At 36.3% G+C, this 19,162-nt stretch overlaps 3 protein-coding genes across 3 annotated transcripts; 1 reads left to right on the top strand and 2 right to left on the bottom strand.

Annotated features, from left to right (window-relative positions):
- The first annotated feature begins 414 nt into the window (after positions 1–414).
- On the top strand, positions 415–4,926 carry LOC140884038 (uncharacterized). Its single transcript, XM_073290705.1, has 4 exons — positions 415–692; positions 1,685–1,807; positions 4,034–4,153; positions 4,596–4,926. The coding sequence occupies exons 1-4, from the start codon at positions 659–661 to the stop codon at positions 4,658–4,660; spliced, it is 342 nt and encodes a 113-aa protein (XP_073146806.1). The 5' UTR covers positions 415–658; the 3' UTR covers positions 4,661–4,926.
- Positions 4,927–5,760: 834 nt separating this feature from the next.
- LOC140877993 (uncharacterized) lies at positions 5,761–6,725 on the bottom strand. The gene has a single exon (XM_073281597.1). The coding sequence runs from the start codon at positions 6,637–6,639 to the stop codon at positions 5,761–5,763; it is 879 nt and encodes a 292-aa protein (XP_073137698.1). The 5' UTR covers positions 6,640–6,725.
- Positions 6,726–7,101: 376 nt separating this feature from the next.
- On the bottom strand, positions 7,102–10,151 carry LOC140882424 (seipin-2). Its single transcript, XM_073288419.1, has 2 exons — positions 8,884–10,151; positions 7,102–7,768 (listed from the first exon to the last, which is right to left on the bottom strand). The coding sequence occupies exons 1-2, from the start codon at positions 9,967–9,969 to the stop codon at positions 7,286–7,288; spliced, it is 1,569 nt and encodes a 522-aa protein (XP_073144520.1). The 5' UTR covers positions 9,970–10,151; the 3' UTR covers positions 7,102–7,285.
- Between the last annotated feature and the right edge of the window lie 9,011 nt (positions 10,152–19,162).

A 19,162-nucleotide genomic window follows, 5' to 3' on the forward strand; every position in this document is an offset into this window, starting at 1 on the left:
AGTACGTATCTTTTGATATGATCTCACATATATATTTATGAGACGGATTGACCTCAACTATTTTTACAATAAAAAGTAATACTTTTGATGTAAAAGTAATACTTTTTAAAAGTCTGGTTTATAGAAGATCCGTCTCACAAAATTAACCCGTAAAATAGTATCATAAGAGTTATGTGCATTTATAATTCTAAAATAAACTTGAAAAAAAGTTACTGATATTTTAGAATAATAAATTTATATTTCAAAATAATTTTTTATGATTAGCTCATTTGTGATGGTCTCAATGACCTAAATTTATGAAATTAGTTAACTCAGATTCTTATTTTAATAAAAAATAATATCATAAAATTGACCGATAATATTTTCTTTTCCTTTTATCTCGTGGCTTCTAAAACAAAACCTAAAAATATAGCTCCTTTAATTGTCTTCCTTTTTTCTTACAGAATTAACGGATCAGATCGTTGAAACTTGAAAGATAGTGGACTCCCTTCTTTCGATTTTCAGTGCTCAAATTCGCCAGGAAAAAAAATGACCCGAGATTCCCTCTGATATTGAATAGAAAATAGAAGCACCAGACATATCTACTGTTTTGGTTCGATCAACAGGATTTTCCGGCGGCGTGGAATCTTTTACCGGACGGAAATCAGTGGCTGGCGATATGGGCTGCGCTGGATCACGCGAGAAGGGAGAGGGTAATCTTTTTCTTGCGTTCTTCACTGTATTGAACTCTTTTTTCTTGGATTTCTTTCTTTCAATGAGGGACACTGTTATTGGGGTTCACCATTAGTTATTTGACTGTAAAATTATATTGTTACTTCATAGATTTGTTCAACTGTTGTGTAGTTGGGTCTATGTGTCTGGGATTTTGGCGAAATTTTAATTTAGCTTCTTGAATGTTGGGATTGTGACAACTGACAAGCGTTTGATTTATCTAATGTTGGTGTGAATCATGAGTTATTTTTTTGTGATCTTATTCCAATCTTCAATTGGTTCTTGGTGAAGTTATTACTTTTTCCATGGAGTTTCGCACTTGGAAAAATTAGTTGATTGAGGGTTGGATTGATCCAATATGTTCCACTCGACAGGAAAGATTTCTCTGATTTGTTCGAGGCCTGATGCATCAATATTACGAATCTTTGACTTTGAAAAGAAAGTAAAATGGTAAAGAGAAATGGCTTTGTTTCCCGAGTCTGCATTTTGTCTGACTTCTGGGTTGTACGCTGAATCCTGATATAACTAGATTGTAATTTTAGTGAGTTTTGGGAAGATCTATTTTAATGCAAAACCTAGAGAAATATAAATGTATATGCAATCTTACTGGATGGACATCAAATTTGAGCTTTTTTATTTTTATTTATAAAAATAAATCTCGGAGATATAATGAATCTAGTATGAGCAATCAAGATCGCAACTGTGATTGCTCCTATTCTGAAGAATAATGGAATAACTTTCTAGTTGTTTAATATCATGCTAATTTTGCAAAAAGGCTCAATGCCATGTGTAAAACTCCCTCAACTTACTCATATTCATGCTCTTTGAATGAGCAACTCATGTATGATGCATCAAAATGGTGCTTGCTGTAGTATAAGCTTCTTAAATAGTCGACTTAAAGATTCAATAATCAAAATTTGGACTTTCTTTTATTTTAACTGCCTTATAGTTATGGCTTCTTATCTGAATCCAGAAACTTCAAAGAAAATAAGAAAACCCAAGGCATGGAAGCATTCAGAAGCTATAACTAGAGCACAACTACTACAGATGCGTGAGGAGTTCTGGGATACTGCTCCACATTATGGTGGTCGGAAAGGTATGGCTTTATTTATTTTTCTACAGTTTATTTCATAATCATAACTCTAAGCTCAAGAGCGAGCTGTGGGATTCTTCAGACGATTGTATGTAAATAAGTTATGGTGCTCTATTGTTATATATGGTTATCACAAGGCTACAGATATAGCAAATTGTCATATGTTTTGGCACACTCCAAAAAAAAAAATCTTATGCTTTTCCCCAACATGATTTAGGTAGTTAGGACCACGTAGAGTTTCTTTGAAATGAAGTCATACAAAATCTAATTTGTTATGCTAAAGAGTTCTGAACAGTTATGTAAGTTTTATTCATAGAAATTCATTTTCCGTAAGTTTTTTCACCTTCTTGAATTTAGCTGTTTCCATGCTTCATTGCCATGACAGTTCTTGCTGACTTGATCTTGAACTATTTTAGTTCTCTGCAAGAATTGGCTACCAACTTTTAAGCTATCTTATTGCCTATTAATTGATGGAACTGGAAAGATTTGCCTTCCCTACCCCCTTTAAGTTGAAGATGTTTGAGCTTGTAGTGCAGTATGACGTGGTTCATTGGTTTCGTAGAGCATTCATTCCCTCATACTGTTGAAGTTATTTGCCATGTCAGTGAATTGACTACTCTGGAGTAAAAGATTGCTTGCGTGGTTGTGGCAGTTCTCTAATTTTATTTTCATTGTTAATTGGTTTATAAAGAATTGTATTAAAAAATATGAAAATAAAATTTGGTATGCACATGAGAATTGATTCTATAAAAAGCGATCGAGTAATTCTATAACAAACATTTATAGGTTCAGTTCTTTGCTTTATCACACACATATATTGAGTGTGCTTTGATGATATCCCTCAATATAATAATGGTTCGAAATAACACATGTATATTGTGTCGGCGTTTAATATCTCGACAGCTGACATATCAAAATTTTGGTGACTTTAGGGTTTGTTTAGTAGGCATGAGAACCTAATAATAGTTTCCTAATCCATCTTTATCCTTCATCTGGCTAGCAAAATTGCTGCTTGTTTCTAACCTCTAAGGCCTAAGCGATGACCATATTGGCCACATTTTTTAAGTTTCACCTTTTTCTTTAACTGAACTTTTTTACCCTTTGAAAGATGAGAAGGTGCATGCCAAGAGACTAAGTTAGTATGATTCCATCTTGTTTAGTACATAATACTAGCTGGATAGCACACAACTAACTCCATCTAGATATGCACAAAAATTAATTCTTTTTTTTTTGAATAAAAATTGTAATGTGTTTTTTTAAAAATAATATATAACATAAATAATTTTTATAATCAAGTCTATTTGGTCAATGGTGACATACCATAGAGTAAAAAATCAATATTTTTAATGTGATTTATTGAATATAAATCAAGATAGCTTTATACTACGGTATTATCATTGAAAAAGAGGCCTGACATTGAAAGAGACCAAGTTAATTTGTATGACACCCTTGATGCCTTGCCTTTAATATATAGTGATAGATATATTCTAGTATTGCCAAAGGGATGCAATATCAAGATTTTAAGGTGGTTTCTGTAATACTCTCTCCTCTCCCCGTTAGTATATACTACATAGTAGTAGATGTACAACAACTTAAAAGGAGGGCTACCCTGGGAGCATGATAGTTAGTATGGCAAAGTTCCTTTGATATATAGTAATAGAGTATAGAAAACATTAAATCTCCAATATATTAGAATTTTAACGCATTGTTGTTTTTTACGTTCTTACAATACAATTTATTCTAATGAATATAATACATAAAATTCTGATATTTATAAATAGTACTGTTTTTCATGGATAACAAATTATGCATAAATTCGCGTGATCTTGATGTATTAAATGGGTGTTCCTAGAAATAAATTTTGCTTAAAAAGTTGCTAGGAAATAGTGATGAATAAATTTGTAAAATTCACCTTTTGCATAGAATGATACTATCCACATTAGCATATGATGAGAGCAATACGATGTTGTGCTCTTGTGAATTATGTGTCGCGAGATGCTAGTATTATATGTGATTACGATGATGCATCACTTTTCTCTCAGAGACCTAAGTTTGTTCTTGTTGAAGATTTGAATCAGGTTCATATTTGATGTTTGAGTTTCAAATATCAATTATTACTCAGATGATACTTTACTGTTGGTCAAATCGTCGATTCAATATGATCAAAACTTTGAAATCCAATCATTCCAATTTATTTTTCATTTCCTGATGGTTTTTATCGACTTTCAGAGATTTGGGATGCACTCCGGGCTGCAGCCGAGGCTGATTTAGCTCTTGCACAAGCAATTGTGGACAGTGCCGGAGTTATTGTTCAAAGTTCTGACTTAACAATCTGCTATGATGAGAGAGGTTTGCATTTTATTTTACTTTGGGTGCGAATGGATCAAATCAAGTTGAATAGTTCTCATATTTTTTGGTATTTGAACTCGAGCTCGTATTTGAAAATGAGTACCTTTCTGCTCAATTCTATTTGTCCCTTGAATATTTTTAATTGGCTTGAAGCTCAAATCGAAGTAGAAGAATGAACTACTTTGCTCAAGTTCCGCTCGAATTAAAATTCGAGTCAAGCTCAATTCATATGGCTCGAACTAAATTAGCACACATCATAGCTCGAACTTATGTTCCCGTTTAGTTCTAAAGATATGCATTAAATTAAACATTAATAAATATATCAGTACTCATAAAAAACAACAAAATTATTTGGGTTGATCTTGGCTCAATTATATTATCATATCTTTATGTACTTTCCACCCCTCTAGTTTATCTTCTTAATCTCAAAATCTTATTGCAGGTGCCAAATACGAGTTACCCAATTATGTTTTGAGCGAGCCGACGAATCTGATCCGTGACAATTGAGAAGAAAATAGTCGCGACGAGACTGTATATTGTCGTGTAAATTGGTCTCTCTATCATCTTGTTTCTAACTTGGTTCCCGTTTCAATCTTGCTAAATGTCCATCTTCTTGATTCGTTGTATGAAGAACTACTTCTCTTTGATAACAATCCCTTGTGGTCGTTTTGGGGGATAACTATGGATGTGTGATAAATTTTAGCTTTATATAACTTGGAAAACAATATGTATTATATACCTTTTCTCGAGTGACCACCATTCTCTTCACTGCACATATCAGCCTTCATTCTATTGTTAATGCACTCGACTATGATATTTATTTTTTAATTGCTATAATGTCATTAATTCTTTTAAATTTTAGATTGCGGTAAGGGCTCTTGTTAATCAAAGCATTGCAATATTTTGTTGTTAACTCTCACATTACAAATGCTTAGGCACGTAATTAAACATTTGTATTCTCTTACTCTCTAATTATAAATCTAGACTCTATTGTAGCTAATTTTCGATTAATTTAGAGAAGATTAAATGAAAATTATAACCACATCTTCATTTAAACAATATCAATAATGCTAAAGTGTATATATAAATTAACTAACTTATTTTTAATTTATCATTAATTCTCATATCTCATTTGGTTTTATAAAATTATCGAATAATTTTTACCTTAACGTAAACTTTTAAATACTTAATTCATCATGTTAGTGTTGAAAATAACAAGGAAATTAATCTAACATAAAAAATTTATGTAATCAATTTATTATTATTATTGTTATTATTTTTTTTTTATGCATATGCATGCATCGCGTGCTAGTTACGTGACTTGCGTCGGATATAGCTAAAAGTTTGAGACACTTTTACAAGTCTTTTCACAAATAGTTGTATGAATCAAAATTTGTGTTCTTCATTTGCAATCCAGATTAATATGAATGAATGTATGTGAATTTCACTGCACACCACCAAAGAAAAGACAGGAATATGAACTGAATTTCAGCAATCTGTTGAATTAAGTGATTGTAGCGCTGGAAGGCAAAGAAAACTTGACAAAACAAAACACAAACTCTGTTTTTCAAAAAAGAGAAAAAAAAAAAGTGAAAATAAACAGAGAGCTAAATCTGCACCAGCTTTTCTTGATTCTGATCAGCTATGTACAACTTCACAGCATCTCTCATGTCCTCAACAGAGTCACACCCTTCAAAGAAATCAATCAACTTCTTCAGTTCCGAATCCCCGAGATCGTCGATAAAGGGCTTGATCGGGATCGCATTATCAGGCTGAAATCCGTAGGAATTTGGATTGTCGTCCACAATCACCATCCTGCTAAGATCTCTCCCAATTTCTGACAGATCTTTCACCAGCTTGCCATCGATTTCTTTGCAGGAATCACGGTACAGACGGTGAGATATACGCGACCTCCAGTCGAGCTTATCCAGCACAAGAGATGCATACTTCTCGATCCCGGCTGTGAAAACCACAACCTCGAACTTCTGGCTCAAGAAATTCAAGAATTCATCCACAAATGGCCTCTTTAGCACGTAGAACTCGACTTTTTCTCCATCGATCTCAGGCCTGACTATGAAATCGTACTTCTCCGGAGGAGGGCTCATCCTGGAATGCACCAGTGTTTCGTCTAAATCAAGAAAAATGGTCCTTTTCTCCGGGAAAAGAGACGGAGGGAGGCACTTCTTTTCGTTGAACAGGCTCCTACGGACGGTTTCAGGCGGATTCGCGGGGACTTTTTGAAGAATTTGGTATCCCTTCTTGCGGGGAGTTTTCTTCGGGGTGGCAATACAAGCTAGTCTAGCGAAAATCTTGATGAGGCGGCGGTGGCAAGAGGACAGGGATTTGTTGATGGAGGCAACCACCAGAGAGGCGGCTCCGGGGGCATTTTTGGTCGGAGATTTCTTGCGGCTGCGGCGGTTGCTGGTTAAGTTTTTAAGATTTTTGAGGGATTTTGTGGGGGTTCTCTTTACAATCTTGGACACCATTTCTGCCGAAAATGTGGGAGCAAAATCGTCAAGAAAGAAGGAGAGAGTACATGAGTGTGGTTTGGGTGGGGGACCGTTTAAGTTTTGCAGATTTTGAATATAGGCTCGGCTCCAACGGTCGATTTCTAAGGTTTTGGTTTGGAGCAGATTCACACACACACACACAAAAGAAGAAAAAAGAAAATGAAAAAGAAATTAAAGAGGAGGATAAAGCACTGTGTACTTGTATTAAATCATTTCGAATTCCATTGGCGGGTTGTAATAATAATGTTACATTTATTACTAGTCATTCCAAATTTAGAAGGATGCATTTTCAATTCTTATTCTATAGTTTTAATTCGGAGAGATTCAAATGCATCTCATCTAAATTTAAATTCTTATATCGGTAATTGATAATTATAATTTATTTCAAATGCAACCTCAAACTCTTTTTAGATTTTATGCATATGTCAAAATGCTGATATTATAGTTTTTTAACCACTGGTATCTAAAATTGTTGAAACATATTTACACAAGTGACGTTGCGGATAATGTTAATCCACCTATTACACGTACAAATCAGTATTGCCGCCAATACATGTGTTAAGAGGTTTCAGGCCTCAGTTGCCTTTTACAAGGTGCAGCTTCTATCATTAAGACATTAACCTCAGGCTGGATTATCGATCTGTGGCGTCGCATCTCCATTAACAGATTCTTCCCTCAATCTTATTCTTGGGATCATGATGGATTTACAACACAGGAGAGCAAAAAGTAACTCCATGGTAAAGATAGTCATGCTAGTCCACACAAATAAGGATCTCTTCCAAAACCATATCAACTTTCTGAAAAATGGAAGTTCCGACTCCAGGGTCAAAGAAGAAGCGTATATTTCAGGAATACCGCCACCAGGCTTGAATTCGGCACGTTGTTCAATGGCGACCCTTAAGTAGGCGGTTGGCACGACACCTTCGGTAAAACCTCGAAAATTTATTTTCAGATTCTGGGATTCTGACATATAACCGGTTAAAATTGGAGCAGCCTTGAGGAAAGTCAGCAAAAGGCGAATAGGCTGACTTCTATACTGCAACATGCATGGGCGCCTTGAGCCTGCAAGGGTTCTACCATCCTTGGCAAGGAAGTCCACTCGTACCTTCAAGAGAGAATAAAGAATAAATGGGGTTATATGATTGTTGGTCAATGAAACGAACTTGTCCTAACGTTTGTGTTGAATAGACTCTATGTTGAATCTACCAACATTGAAATCTTAATAGGGCAAGAAAAAGCAGAAAATACAAGGAAAACAAACAATTATCATACTAAACTTTCGCTGATCAGAGCGGCAGCGTGCAAATAATTGTGCCATCTGATGTTTTCCAGTGATCTTATGTACGATGTATCTTATTCGTGGATTGAAAAGATTATCTTCAGAGATAAATAAATGACTTTTTGAAGCAACAAAAATTAGGCTTGGTATCAGCCATCAAGTGAAGAACTGCAGTGAGACATACATAAAGAGCATTTTGCTTAAATATGGGTAAATGTTTACTAATTAATATATTTCACTTTTGGCAGTGATAAGAAAAACGATTCTAACCCTGGCGCCGTTTTATTTTTCTAACAATATTTGTTTTATTTCTAATTGTTCAATTCAAGCAAGGTGGCTGTTCAGATAAGGATGTTTTGGCAGTTCCAACCAGTTACATTTCATTATTCTTCTAGTACAGATTAGGAATAACTAGTCTACTTGAGCCACTGCATTACCAAAAAACCAAAAAAAGAAAACGTAGTTTCCCCTGTTCTCCATCAATACTTGCACATTATTTTACATTCACTGCAGAAATCTTTTATAAGTTAGGAAATTCAAAACTTTAATGAGTATCTAATCCTATGATTCTTCAAATTCAATACACGGAATCAACATTGGGTTGGACATTATTGTATGTTAAGATTATGGACTTTGGCATAACTCCACCACAAAAACTAGCTCAAGGGGAGGATTGTCCAACTCCATTTATACAACCCCAACTACTTTATCCAACCGACGTGAGACATCTAACGTTGTACAATAAATACTACCCACATTCCCCATTGCACGCCAATTGATAGGAAGAAATAAGTCTTGAGGAAAAGTGTCAGAGGCAACACACCTCGAAGAAATCTCTGCAATTTATTCTAGTTTTCTACAAATAGTATTCTAATATACAGTAGCACGAGCATTTCAAAACACAAGAATATATGGAATTAGAATGATCATCGACCACATACCTGGAATATTCCAAGATTCTGATTGTATTCAGATTCGGGTAGCGCCAATAAAACAGTAACCTGCACTTTGTGATTAGCTGGTATTGCCCTTGATCCACCACCCTTCAGAGTTTCTGGTTTCTCTGCTAGGTAAGTTTCGTAGCTAAGCTCTGGGTCTGCTATTATAGGCACATACGCCACTGGACTCTTCTCTGTGTAATCAAAATTCAAATTTCCCCTTATTCCAATTGGCTCCTCCACCAACCTCCTTATCAACAATCCGCCGATCACAAATGATGACACCAACAACCCCACTAATACAAAACACACATAAGCTGACCACAATAATCCCCAACCACATTTCAGACCAAGTTTCCAGATTGCTTGGTGTTCTTTAAACCATTCATACACAAATGGGGACACATTTTCACGCATAAGATTCCAAAGTCTTTTCATTTTCCGCGCCAGACACAGTTTTCCACACTTCAAAAGCCAAAACGGATTGAACACGACCATGAATAAATAATATGACAACCATATTGGAAACATAAAAATTTTAACAGACAAATCAAATTGGAAGCTTATGGCCTTTATCACCAGACCTGCTAAAAGATCAAGAAGACTCGAATTTGCATCCTGGTTGCCATTGTTTTCCTCCAAATTCGATTCTTTTCTGACTAAATCGTCGACACCTCCGGACCCATTTGCGTTGGTGCAACTCGAACTTTCCTCATTATTCCTAGTATTCTCTCCACTCACGGCATCTTTAACACCTTCCGGGCCACACTTCAGCTCATATTCCTTAATTCTGCGGGAAAGCTTCGAACTTTTCTCTCTAGAATTCAAGTAATTCTCCAAGCTCACCGACGAGGTCAGCCCCGACGACTTGATTGAATCGGCTACGGATGACTTACTATGAGTGCGAGGTCTCCGGCGGCGCAAAGTCGCCAGAGGCAGGGTTTTATTATCAACGGAAGTGGACACATCACCATAGGATTCAATGACCTCGGAAAAGGTTTCCTCGCAATCGTAGAATGGGAAATCATCGGGAGCCTCGTGAAATTCCTCTTCAGCTTCATCTTGGGCAATTAATTTCGCATCCTCCATCCAAAATGATGTCAAAATGAGAGGATGGATTTAGGGCACGCCGAGAATGGGGGAAATCAAGCAAAATGGAGATATGGCTTAAAATTTCTGGAATGAAGCGATAAACACTCACTGATCACCAAACCCATGTAACTCGCCCATTACGGGAAAACAATTTTTTAAAAACACATTTGCTGTCCAAATGACAAATTCATGAAAAATAATTTTTCTTCGAAATTTCCGTGATATTGTCTCGTTCGTCAATTTTTACGAGACAAATTTTTTAATTGAATAGCATATAAAAAAACATATTATTTTTTTATATCAAAAATATTATATCAAAAATATTACTTGGAATTTTTAAATATGAGTATGAATGATTCGTATGGTAACCTTTAATTTTCAAACAAACATCTTATTGAATTTAGAAAATTGCTAGTTACGCTCGGACATTATAAACAAACATCTTATTGAATTTAGAAAATTGCTAGTTACGCTCGGACATTATGTGCTGATAACGAATGTATGCTTCAGGACTACACAAATACCATTGGATAAGACGTGAAAATTGGTTAATTATCTACAAGATATTGATTGATTAATTATCTTAATTTGCTTTAGTCTGATGTTTGGCTTAAGTCCTAAGAACAGTGTCATGTATCATTATCTTATTCAAACATATGTTGATTAATTCGTATTTTGCATCATCTAATATTCCATGCGTAAAATGGCCATCTTAATGCGTTCTTTGTTTAACCTCTTTTGTTCTTTTTTGAAAGTTAGACGCATAGTACAATGTTTCAACTGGTTTTTTTTAATCCCTTTTAATTCCAATAACGAATAACATTATACGATTTTCTGGGATTTCTGTTGTCCATATTTTGTATGCAGCTATATATCTATATTATTCAAGTACTATTCATTTATGAGATGGCTTCCGGCCTTCCCCTACTTTTTGTTTAGCGAAATAAACATTAGTACTGAACTCTAAATTTTGGTGGTGGAATGTATGGCTTTGAAGTAGAACTTGTAATGCCTTATTCACGAGTAGATAGATGTACAGATATTAGTCGCGCCACGCGTGAACACTCGAGCATGCTGTGTACATATATGGCATAGGATCTTTTTTCTTGAGCAAGGTGGTACGTACGTAGATGTCAAATGGATAGGCATCTGAGGGTAAAAGCGCATTGTATGTTCTTGCAGCTGTGTGCCGATTAACGACCCGCGTCGAATGATAATCATCGAAGAAAAAATACTGATTTCTGTTTGCTGCATGGAACTTGGTAAGATTCACACAGTGCTGTTCCTACCACACAGCATGAATTAATATTGGAGACTGTAATACCTGCAAAATCGGATCCATTTACTTTCTTCGTGTAAGGGAAAAGGGTTGCACATAAACAGTTTGAGGTGTTGTCCCAAGATGTTGACAACACCTACAATAACACCTTGAGTAATTTGCAGCGGAATATAATTAAAGCGTAAATAAAATAAACAAGCAACCATATAAATAGACTCAATGATTTAAGCAAGAGTATAAAATACTCTTGCAGCGCCTCAGGGCAAAACTTTACTAGAAAACTTTCAAAGAGTTTTACAAACTCTAACACTAGTAATTATTGTAAAATTTAATTTCTCAAACCAAGTGAGAAAATAAATAGTAAACGTTCTCCTAAAAGCACTCTATATGAAATAAAATAACGAAAACACAGTAAGGAGAAAAATAATGTTGAAGCCTAAATCACACGAGCAGCAGACTTCTTGATCTCCAATCTTCAAGTGTTCTACACGGTCTCAAGTTGTCACAGCTTCAACTAAGCTTCAGAGAGATTTTCAGCTTTCACACAATGTACGTACTTAGGTTCTCACGTTTTTCTCTCTATTATTCTCTCTCTTTTGTGTACGCCTTTCTCAAATAAAATAGACCAAGAATCCTTCTTCAATCTGTTTCCTTGTAGGCGTAGGATTCCTTTTATTTGATCATATCAAATCTACACAAATAAAGAAAGATAAATATTAGATATGATATGATAAATATTCTAATCAGCTTATCAATATCGCAAATAGAAAATAAAGATTACTTCATGTCCAAGAAAGACAAAAGATATTAAATAAAATCTTTTTAGAATTAAGAGATTTTAAGGAATAAAATATTCCTTTCAATCTCCCCCTTTTTGCCTTTCTGGACAAAACACATTTAATCCAAAAACAGATCAACTAAAACTCCCCCTTAATCAAAACTCCCCCTGAATAGATTCTCTCCCTAAGTATATCCAGAGGTGTTGTCGCAAGATGTTGGCAACATCTAGCTATGACACCTTAAATCAGAAACAATAAGAGCAAGGAGAAACACAATCAAGAAATCATATCAGAGTTAACACCAGAAAAAAATAGTTTTGATTAGGATCAGAGAACAAAAACAATACTAAACAAATAAACAAAAAAAATCAAACTAAACTAGCAAAACCAAAAAGAAAACTAAAAACTAAGATTAAAATTCATTGCTCTCGGATTCAGCTTCTTCTGTTTCATTTCCTTCTCCCTCTTTTTGTTTAGAAAGGCCAGCTCCGCTTAGTAGTGATTCATAGTGAGCCTTTAACCCTTCATAATAGGCTAGGTCAGCCTTTGCTTGTGCAATCTTCTGCTCAGCATGCACCAATTGAGCTTGTATGAATGCAGGATCAACATCATGAGCAGTGGAGGGGAGGGGGGGGGGGTACAAAAACAGCGGTGGCAGAGGAGGTGTTGGCAGCATCTGCCACAACACCTGCGACATCAGCTGACTCAGACCAAGGAAGGTCTATCTTCCGATTTCCTTTGAGCAATGCAGGTGCGATCTTTAGCAGCTCTCCTGGAGCAATAAGTGCTTCATCATCATCCTTCTCAATCTCTTGAGACAGCAGCATAGAATAGATGAGTGATGGATAAGGCAGCTTCAGTGTAGGTTGAGCACCGTCTGCAAAGGCTATGACTGTGTCAAACACGATTCGGCCATAGTTGAATGCAATTCCAGTACCAATAGCATACAAGACAGGGGCTTGATTCTTGGTAACCACACTGGAATTTTCGGATGGAGTCCAAGTCTTCACGACAGTTTTATGGAGGACAGAGTAAAAAGAAGTGAGCTTGGCTGCTGGCAATTTCTTAGGATGAGCTGGGTAGACAGTGACATGTCCTCCAGTGATGACAGATGTCATCTCATCCATGGTAGGCAGAGCAGCATCATCAGAGGCAGGAGTCTAAAGAAATCCATTTATAATGGCATGGCTGAAAGAGAAGATCTGCCCACGCACATAAACTTTCCCATACTTCATGTATCTAGGATTCTTTATAGCTTCAGTGAGATTGCAGTAGAACTCACGCACCAATTCTCTGCAATAAGGACCAACAGTAGTAACGGTAGACAGTATATTCCTTACCTCGAAAAATCTCACCATGTTCTGAGCTCCATAGCTCTCAACATCAATGTTATGCTCCTCCAGAAACTCTCGATTAGCATAAGTCTCCCAGCAGTCAGCAATCTCCTTGGAGTAAAAAGTAGATGAATATGACGAGTTTACCTGATATTCTTCGCCTAAGGTGTTGTCCAGGGTGTCGGCAATACCTTCCTCAGCACCTTCCTCTTCTTGTTCAGAGTCATCAGAATTGGACTCTTCTTCAAACTCCTTCTCAGCATCTGAATCTTCACTCGAATCAGAGCTGGAACTATCAGAAGGTTGAGGGCGGTTGTCAGCAAATTCTGCGAGCATCTCCTCGTCTGGTTCATCTTCAGATTCTAGGACAGGAGCAGGAGCAGTGGATGTAGGCTTCTTGCCTTTAGACTTCTTCATTTTAGCCATGAACTGGGCTATTGACATTTCTTCTTCATCGGACAGAACAGGAGGAACAGTAGATTTCTCCTCAACAGTAGGTACAGATGCAGGTGCATCTGTCTCAATAGCATTAGCAGCAACAAGTGGAGTTCCTGATTCAGTGGACTCACTCTCAGAGGAATCACTTGATGATTTTCTTTATGCGGCAAAAGGAACCGGAATAGCTTCTCCAGACGGTTCCTGGGTACTTGAATTTCCCCTTTTTCGGCGTACAAGCTTGAAGTTTTCATCAGAGATCTCATCTCCAGAGGTGAATTCAATGTCCACCAGAGATGGTCTTGATGGTTGTCCTTTTCCACGGAATCGTTTGGAGGCAGTGTAATCTGGGTTGTATCCAGCTTGTCTCTTGGATCGGCGAGTTAAGGGTTTCGTGGAAAACACCTTATTTACCTCGCTCATGTCTGATAAATTCTCTACATCGATGGCATTGCCAGGCTCTCCTGGAGCGATGGAGTCCAGAGGCATAGGTTCCTCGGCAACAGGAATGATTGCTTGCTCAACCACAGGGTGTGGTGATGTAGGTGCTGTGACACCTTCCGCAGAATCTTCCTTATATCCCATCTCAGAACAAATATCGTGTGAATCAAAACCCTTTCCTGAAATTAGAATATGAAAGAATGAAGGACACAACAATTTTGAGCAATTTTGAAAAACGGGAGAACAAAGAATACTAGAGCAATACGAAACAAGGAAGTAGAATATTTCCTTAAACAGATAAGAACACAGGTATATTAGGCACCAAATCTTTTCCTATTCTATCTCGGATTCTGAGTAGGCCCCAACGGTAACAAAATCCCCAACGGTAACTCTTCAAAAACGGTAACAAATCCGATTTAAAATAGACAATAAATCCCTTGATTTTCACTGATAATCTAGGCCCAAATATTTCACCAAATATTACCAAAATTAACTCCTCATCAGAATATAACACCACTGTAAAAAAATCCAATCATTTTCAAATTCAAAAATTCAGAGGATAGGGAAAAAATCAAAATTTTTATTTGATCAGAATTTGTAACCTTTCGGCCAAATATATTCACAAATATGCATGCCCTAATTATGTCTAAAAACAGAGTGTGACATAAAAATAAAATGCAATTTTATGCACAAATAAATGTTGACAAGTGAGGTGTTATCCACGATGTTGGCAACATCTCCCAGCAACACTTCAGGATTCAGAAAAATTATTATATCCAATTCATTATTTTTGCAGAAGTGGTAGCCTGCTTACTAAAGAAACGATCTTCAAATGGACCCCTTTAGGTAGCTTTTTCCATTTGCTTCTGATTATCAATCAAATTTGATGATTGATTCAATTCAAGCTTCATCATTTTTTGTTCTTTTGTTATTTTGATTTTACAAAGTCACTTTTCACTTGGGACAAGATCATGAAATACACGAACGTCCCTCCACTACTTTGTAACTTAGTCAGAACTCTTCTTCAATTAATCTAATTAGACTGAAAACTATTTTGCAAAGAATCCTGAGTGAAAACTAGTCAATGGTTACAAAGTATCAAACACATCACAAAACAGAATGAATGCATGAATGCAGTATGCCTAGAATCTTAAAAAATGCATATGCATGAAAAGGTGTTGTCACAGGGTGTTGGCAGCACTCCTGACAACATCTCGGTTCTGTCTATAATGCACACATATTGAGAGACTTCCTTAGACTGGAAAATCTCTCGAAATCCAAAGCTTTTGTGAATATATCAGCTAATTGGTTATTAGTTCCAACAAACTCAATTAAGATCATGCTTTTCTCGACCAAATCTAGAATGAAGTGATGTCTAATATCAATGTGTTTGGTTCGAGAGTGTTGTACTGGATTTTTGAATATATCAATGACACTAGAATTATCACAGTACACAATAGGAGTATCACTCTTAACACCATAATCATTTAGCATTTGATTCATCCAAAGGAGTTGTGAGCAACAACTACCAACCGCAACATACTCAGACTCGGCAGTAGACAGTGAGACACAATTTTGTTTCTTACTATACCAAGATACTAAGTTATTCCCCAAGTAAAAACATCCCCCCTAAGTGCTCTTTCTCTCATCTAAATCCCCAGCCCAATCAGCATCACTAAACCCTACCAAATTCGAATTGGTTTCTTTAGTGTACCACAAACCCAAATTCAAAGTTCCAGCCACATATTTTAGTATACATTTTACGGCCTTCAAGTGAGTAATTTTTGGGTTAGACTGATATCTAGCACACAAACAAACACTATACATGATATCAGGTCTAGTAGCACTTAAATACAAAAGATTACCAATAATGCTTCTGTAGAGGGTGTTGTCAACACCTTCGGCAACATCCTCCCTAGACAATTTTTCATTAGACCCCATAGGTGTGCGCATGTGTTTAGTGTTGTCATTCAGAAACTTTTTTACAAGATTTTTAGCATGCTTTGACACAAAAAAAATATCATCATGCATTTGTTTCACTTGCAAGCCCAAGAAATATGTTAACTCACCAACCATGCTCATCTCAAATGTAGAAGACATACACTTTACAAAATCATCAACAAGTTTATCATTTGAAGCACAAAAAATTATATCATCCACATAAATTTGGCAAATTAAGATATTACCTTGAGACTTTTGCACAAACAAAGTCTTATCAACTTCACCTCTTTTGAAGCCAATATTGAGCAAGTACACAGTAAGTCTCCCATACCATGCACGTGGTGCTTGCTGCAATCCATACAATGCCTTTTTTTAACTTATACACATAATCAATATGATTTGGATCCTCAAACCCTTTATGTTGTTTCACATAGACTTCTTCATTTAGGATCCCATTCAAAAAGGCACTCTTTACATCCATTTGAAAAAGTTTCATTCCCATGTTGCATGAAATAGCAAGCAAAAGTCGGACAGACTCAATGAGGGCTACAGGAGCAAATGTTTCATCAAAATCCACCCCTTCAACCTGTGTGTATCCTTGAGCTACCAACCTAGCTTTATTTCTAATGATGTTTCCCGACTCATCAGTTTTATTCTTGAAAATCCACTTAGTTCCTATGACATTACCATGAGCAGGACAAAGTACTAAGTACCAAACATCATTCCTAACAAATTGTTCTAATTCTTCATGCATAGCATTGACCCAAAACTTATCTTTTAAAGCCTCTTCAACCTTTTTGGGTTCAATATTTGACACGAAACAAGAGAATCTTACCTGAGAATATGTAGAACTCATGCACAACAAACCTGCCATCTTTCGATAATCCACTTTTTCTTTCCTTCGAGTTTGCAAGTCTCCATGCACATCTCCAATGACCTGTGAGGTTGGGTGATTCTTCTGAATTCTGCTTGGAACATTATTTCCAGCTTCATTTACCTCACTGTTCTCATCAATGTTCTCATCGGTAGGCTTTTCAACTTTTGATTCTGGATTTTCTGTAGGAGGTGTTGGCAAAGGTGTTGGCAACACTCATTTGACAGCATCTAAATTTCCAGAATTATCCAGCAGATCATTAACTTCATCCTCAGCTGTTTTCTTCTTTAGATCTTCAAAGTCATCAAAAATAACATTAATTGACTCAAAAATAGTCCTTGTTCTCAAGTTATACATCCTATAGGCTCGGCTATTTGATGAATATCCCAAGAACATACACTTATCACTTTTTGCATCAAATTTAGCAAGATGATCCCTATTATTCAAAACGTGACATACACATCCAAAAACATGAAAATATTTAAGGTTTGGTCTATTTCCCATGAGAATTTCATAGGATGTCATAGTAGTACCATTAAATAAACTCTATTTGAAATATGACATGCAGTATTCAAGGCTTAAGCCCAAAAACGTTTTGAAATATTTTTTGAACTTAACATCACTCTTGCCATCTCTTGCAAAGTCCTATTTTTTCTTTCAGCAATTCCATTTTGTTGTGGAGTTTTAGGAGCAGAAAATTCATGAGAAATACCTTTCTTATCACACAAACTTGCAAAAGAAAAATTTTCGAATTCCTTACCATGGTCAGTACGAATTCTGATTACCTTCAGATTGTATTGGTTTGAAATCTTAGTGAGCAGTTTTTTGAAGGCATCAAATGTGTTCGATTTTTCTCTCAGAAAATTTACCCAAGTATATAGTGAGAAATCATCCACACAAACAAAAGAATATTTCTTACCTCCAAAGCTTTCAACATCCATTGGACCCATCAAGTCCATATGTAAAAGTTCAAGGCAGCGTGTTGTCACAGATGTTGGCAATACCTCGTGTGACACCCTAGTTTGCTTTCCTTTCTAACAAGCTTCACACACAAATGGAATAGCAGATTTTAAGTTAGACATACCTCTTACAGCATCTAACATACTTAAGTTCTTTAATGTCTTGAAATTTGCATGACCCAATTTTTGATGCCATAGATCAAACTCATTAACTTTGGTGTGTCTACAAGCCATCTCTTCTCCGAGTTGATAGCAGTTGTCGGATGACCTAGTACCTGTCATGACACAGAGATTTGAATCATCAAAAACTTTGCATAATTTCTTATCAAATTGCACATGCAAATTATCATCACAAAGTTGGCTTATGCTTATTAGATTTGCGGTTAATCCTTCAACATGATGCACATTGCGAAGCTTGGGCAGACCAGCAACATTCAGAATTTTCTTTCCAACAATGTTTCCTTTTGAACCTCCACCATAGGTTACTTTTCCACTTTTCTGTTCAACATAGTCAGTGAGAAACTTTTTGGAACCTGTCATGTGACGAGAGCTAGCACTATCAAAGTACCATACACCTGAAACATTAGTTCTCAGAGCAGTATAAATCATATGACATTGAATATCAGTTTTTGGTACCCAAATCTTTCTTACATAAGATCTGTTTCTAGGGATGTTGTGGGGAGGTGTTGGCAACATCTTAGGCAACACCTTCGATGCAGATCTATACCTGTAGTCTTCTTGCAGCTTAAAACAGTATGGTTTGATATGACCAGGTCTATAACAGTAGTGACATATGTACCTACGTTTCCTTCTAGACATTGAAGGAGCAACATGCTGTGGCTTTGGTTTTGGAGGATCTATAGGTAAGGCCTTTTTACTTGAGCTTTCTGTACTGCTTCTTTCCTTGACAAACACAGGGCCTTTCAAACTTTCACCAACCACAAATATGCTGTTTTCAAAACCTAAACCAGCCGTATCATCTCTTCCCATCATGATTAGCGAATCAAGCTTGGAAGTGCTTGAATTAAACTTGGCCAAAGTAGCGTTTGCTTTTTCGAGTTCTTTCTTCACTTGGCTTAATTCCATGTCTTTCTTACTCAGCATGACTTCTAGTCTTGACACATCAGCCTTTAGATCAGAATTTTCCT

This window comes from Henckelia pumila, chromosome 2, assembly GCF_033568475.1.
Source record: "Henckelia pumila isolate YLH828 chromosome 2, ASM3356847v2, whole genome shotgun sequence".
Classification (NCBI taxonomy): domain Eukaryota; kingdom Viridiplantae; phylum Streptophyta; class Magnoliopsida; order Lamiales; family Gesneriaceae; genus Henckelia; species Henckelia pumila.

What these genes read in the sequence shown, in the direction of transcription:
- LOC140877993 (XM_073281597.1), bottom strand. Translation starts at nt 6,639, where the DNA reads ATGGTGTCCAAGATTGTAAAGAGAACCCCCACAAAATCCCTCAAAAAT.
- LOC140882424 (XM_073288419.1), bottom strand. Translation starts at nt 9,969, where the DNA reads ATGGAGGATGCGAAATTAATTGCCCAAGATGAAGCTGAAGAGGAATTT. An exon ending in AGAATCTTGGAATATTCCAG is followed by an intron (nt 7,769 to 8,883) that starts GTATGTGGTCGA and finishes TCTCTCTTGAAG; the next exon opens with GTACGAGTGGACTTCCTTGC.
- LOC140884038 (XM_073290705.1), top strand. Translation starts at nt 659, where the DNA reads ATGGGCTGCGCTGGATCACGCGAGAAGGGAGAGG. An exon ending in ATCACGCGAGAAGGGAGAGG is followed by an intron (nt 693 to 1,684) that starts GTAATCTTTTTC and finishes ATCTGAATCCAG; the next exon opens with AAACTTCAAAGAAAATAAGA. An exon ending in AATCTGCTATGATGAGAGAG is followed by an intron (nt 4,154 to 4,595) that starts GTTTGCATTTTA and finishes ATCTTATTGCAG; the next exon opens with GTGCCAAATACGAGTTACCC.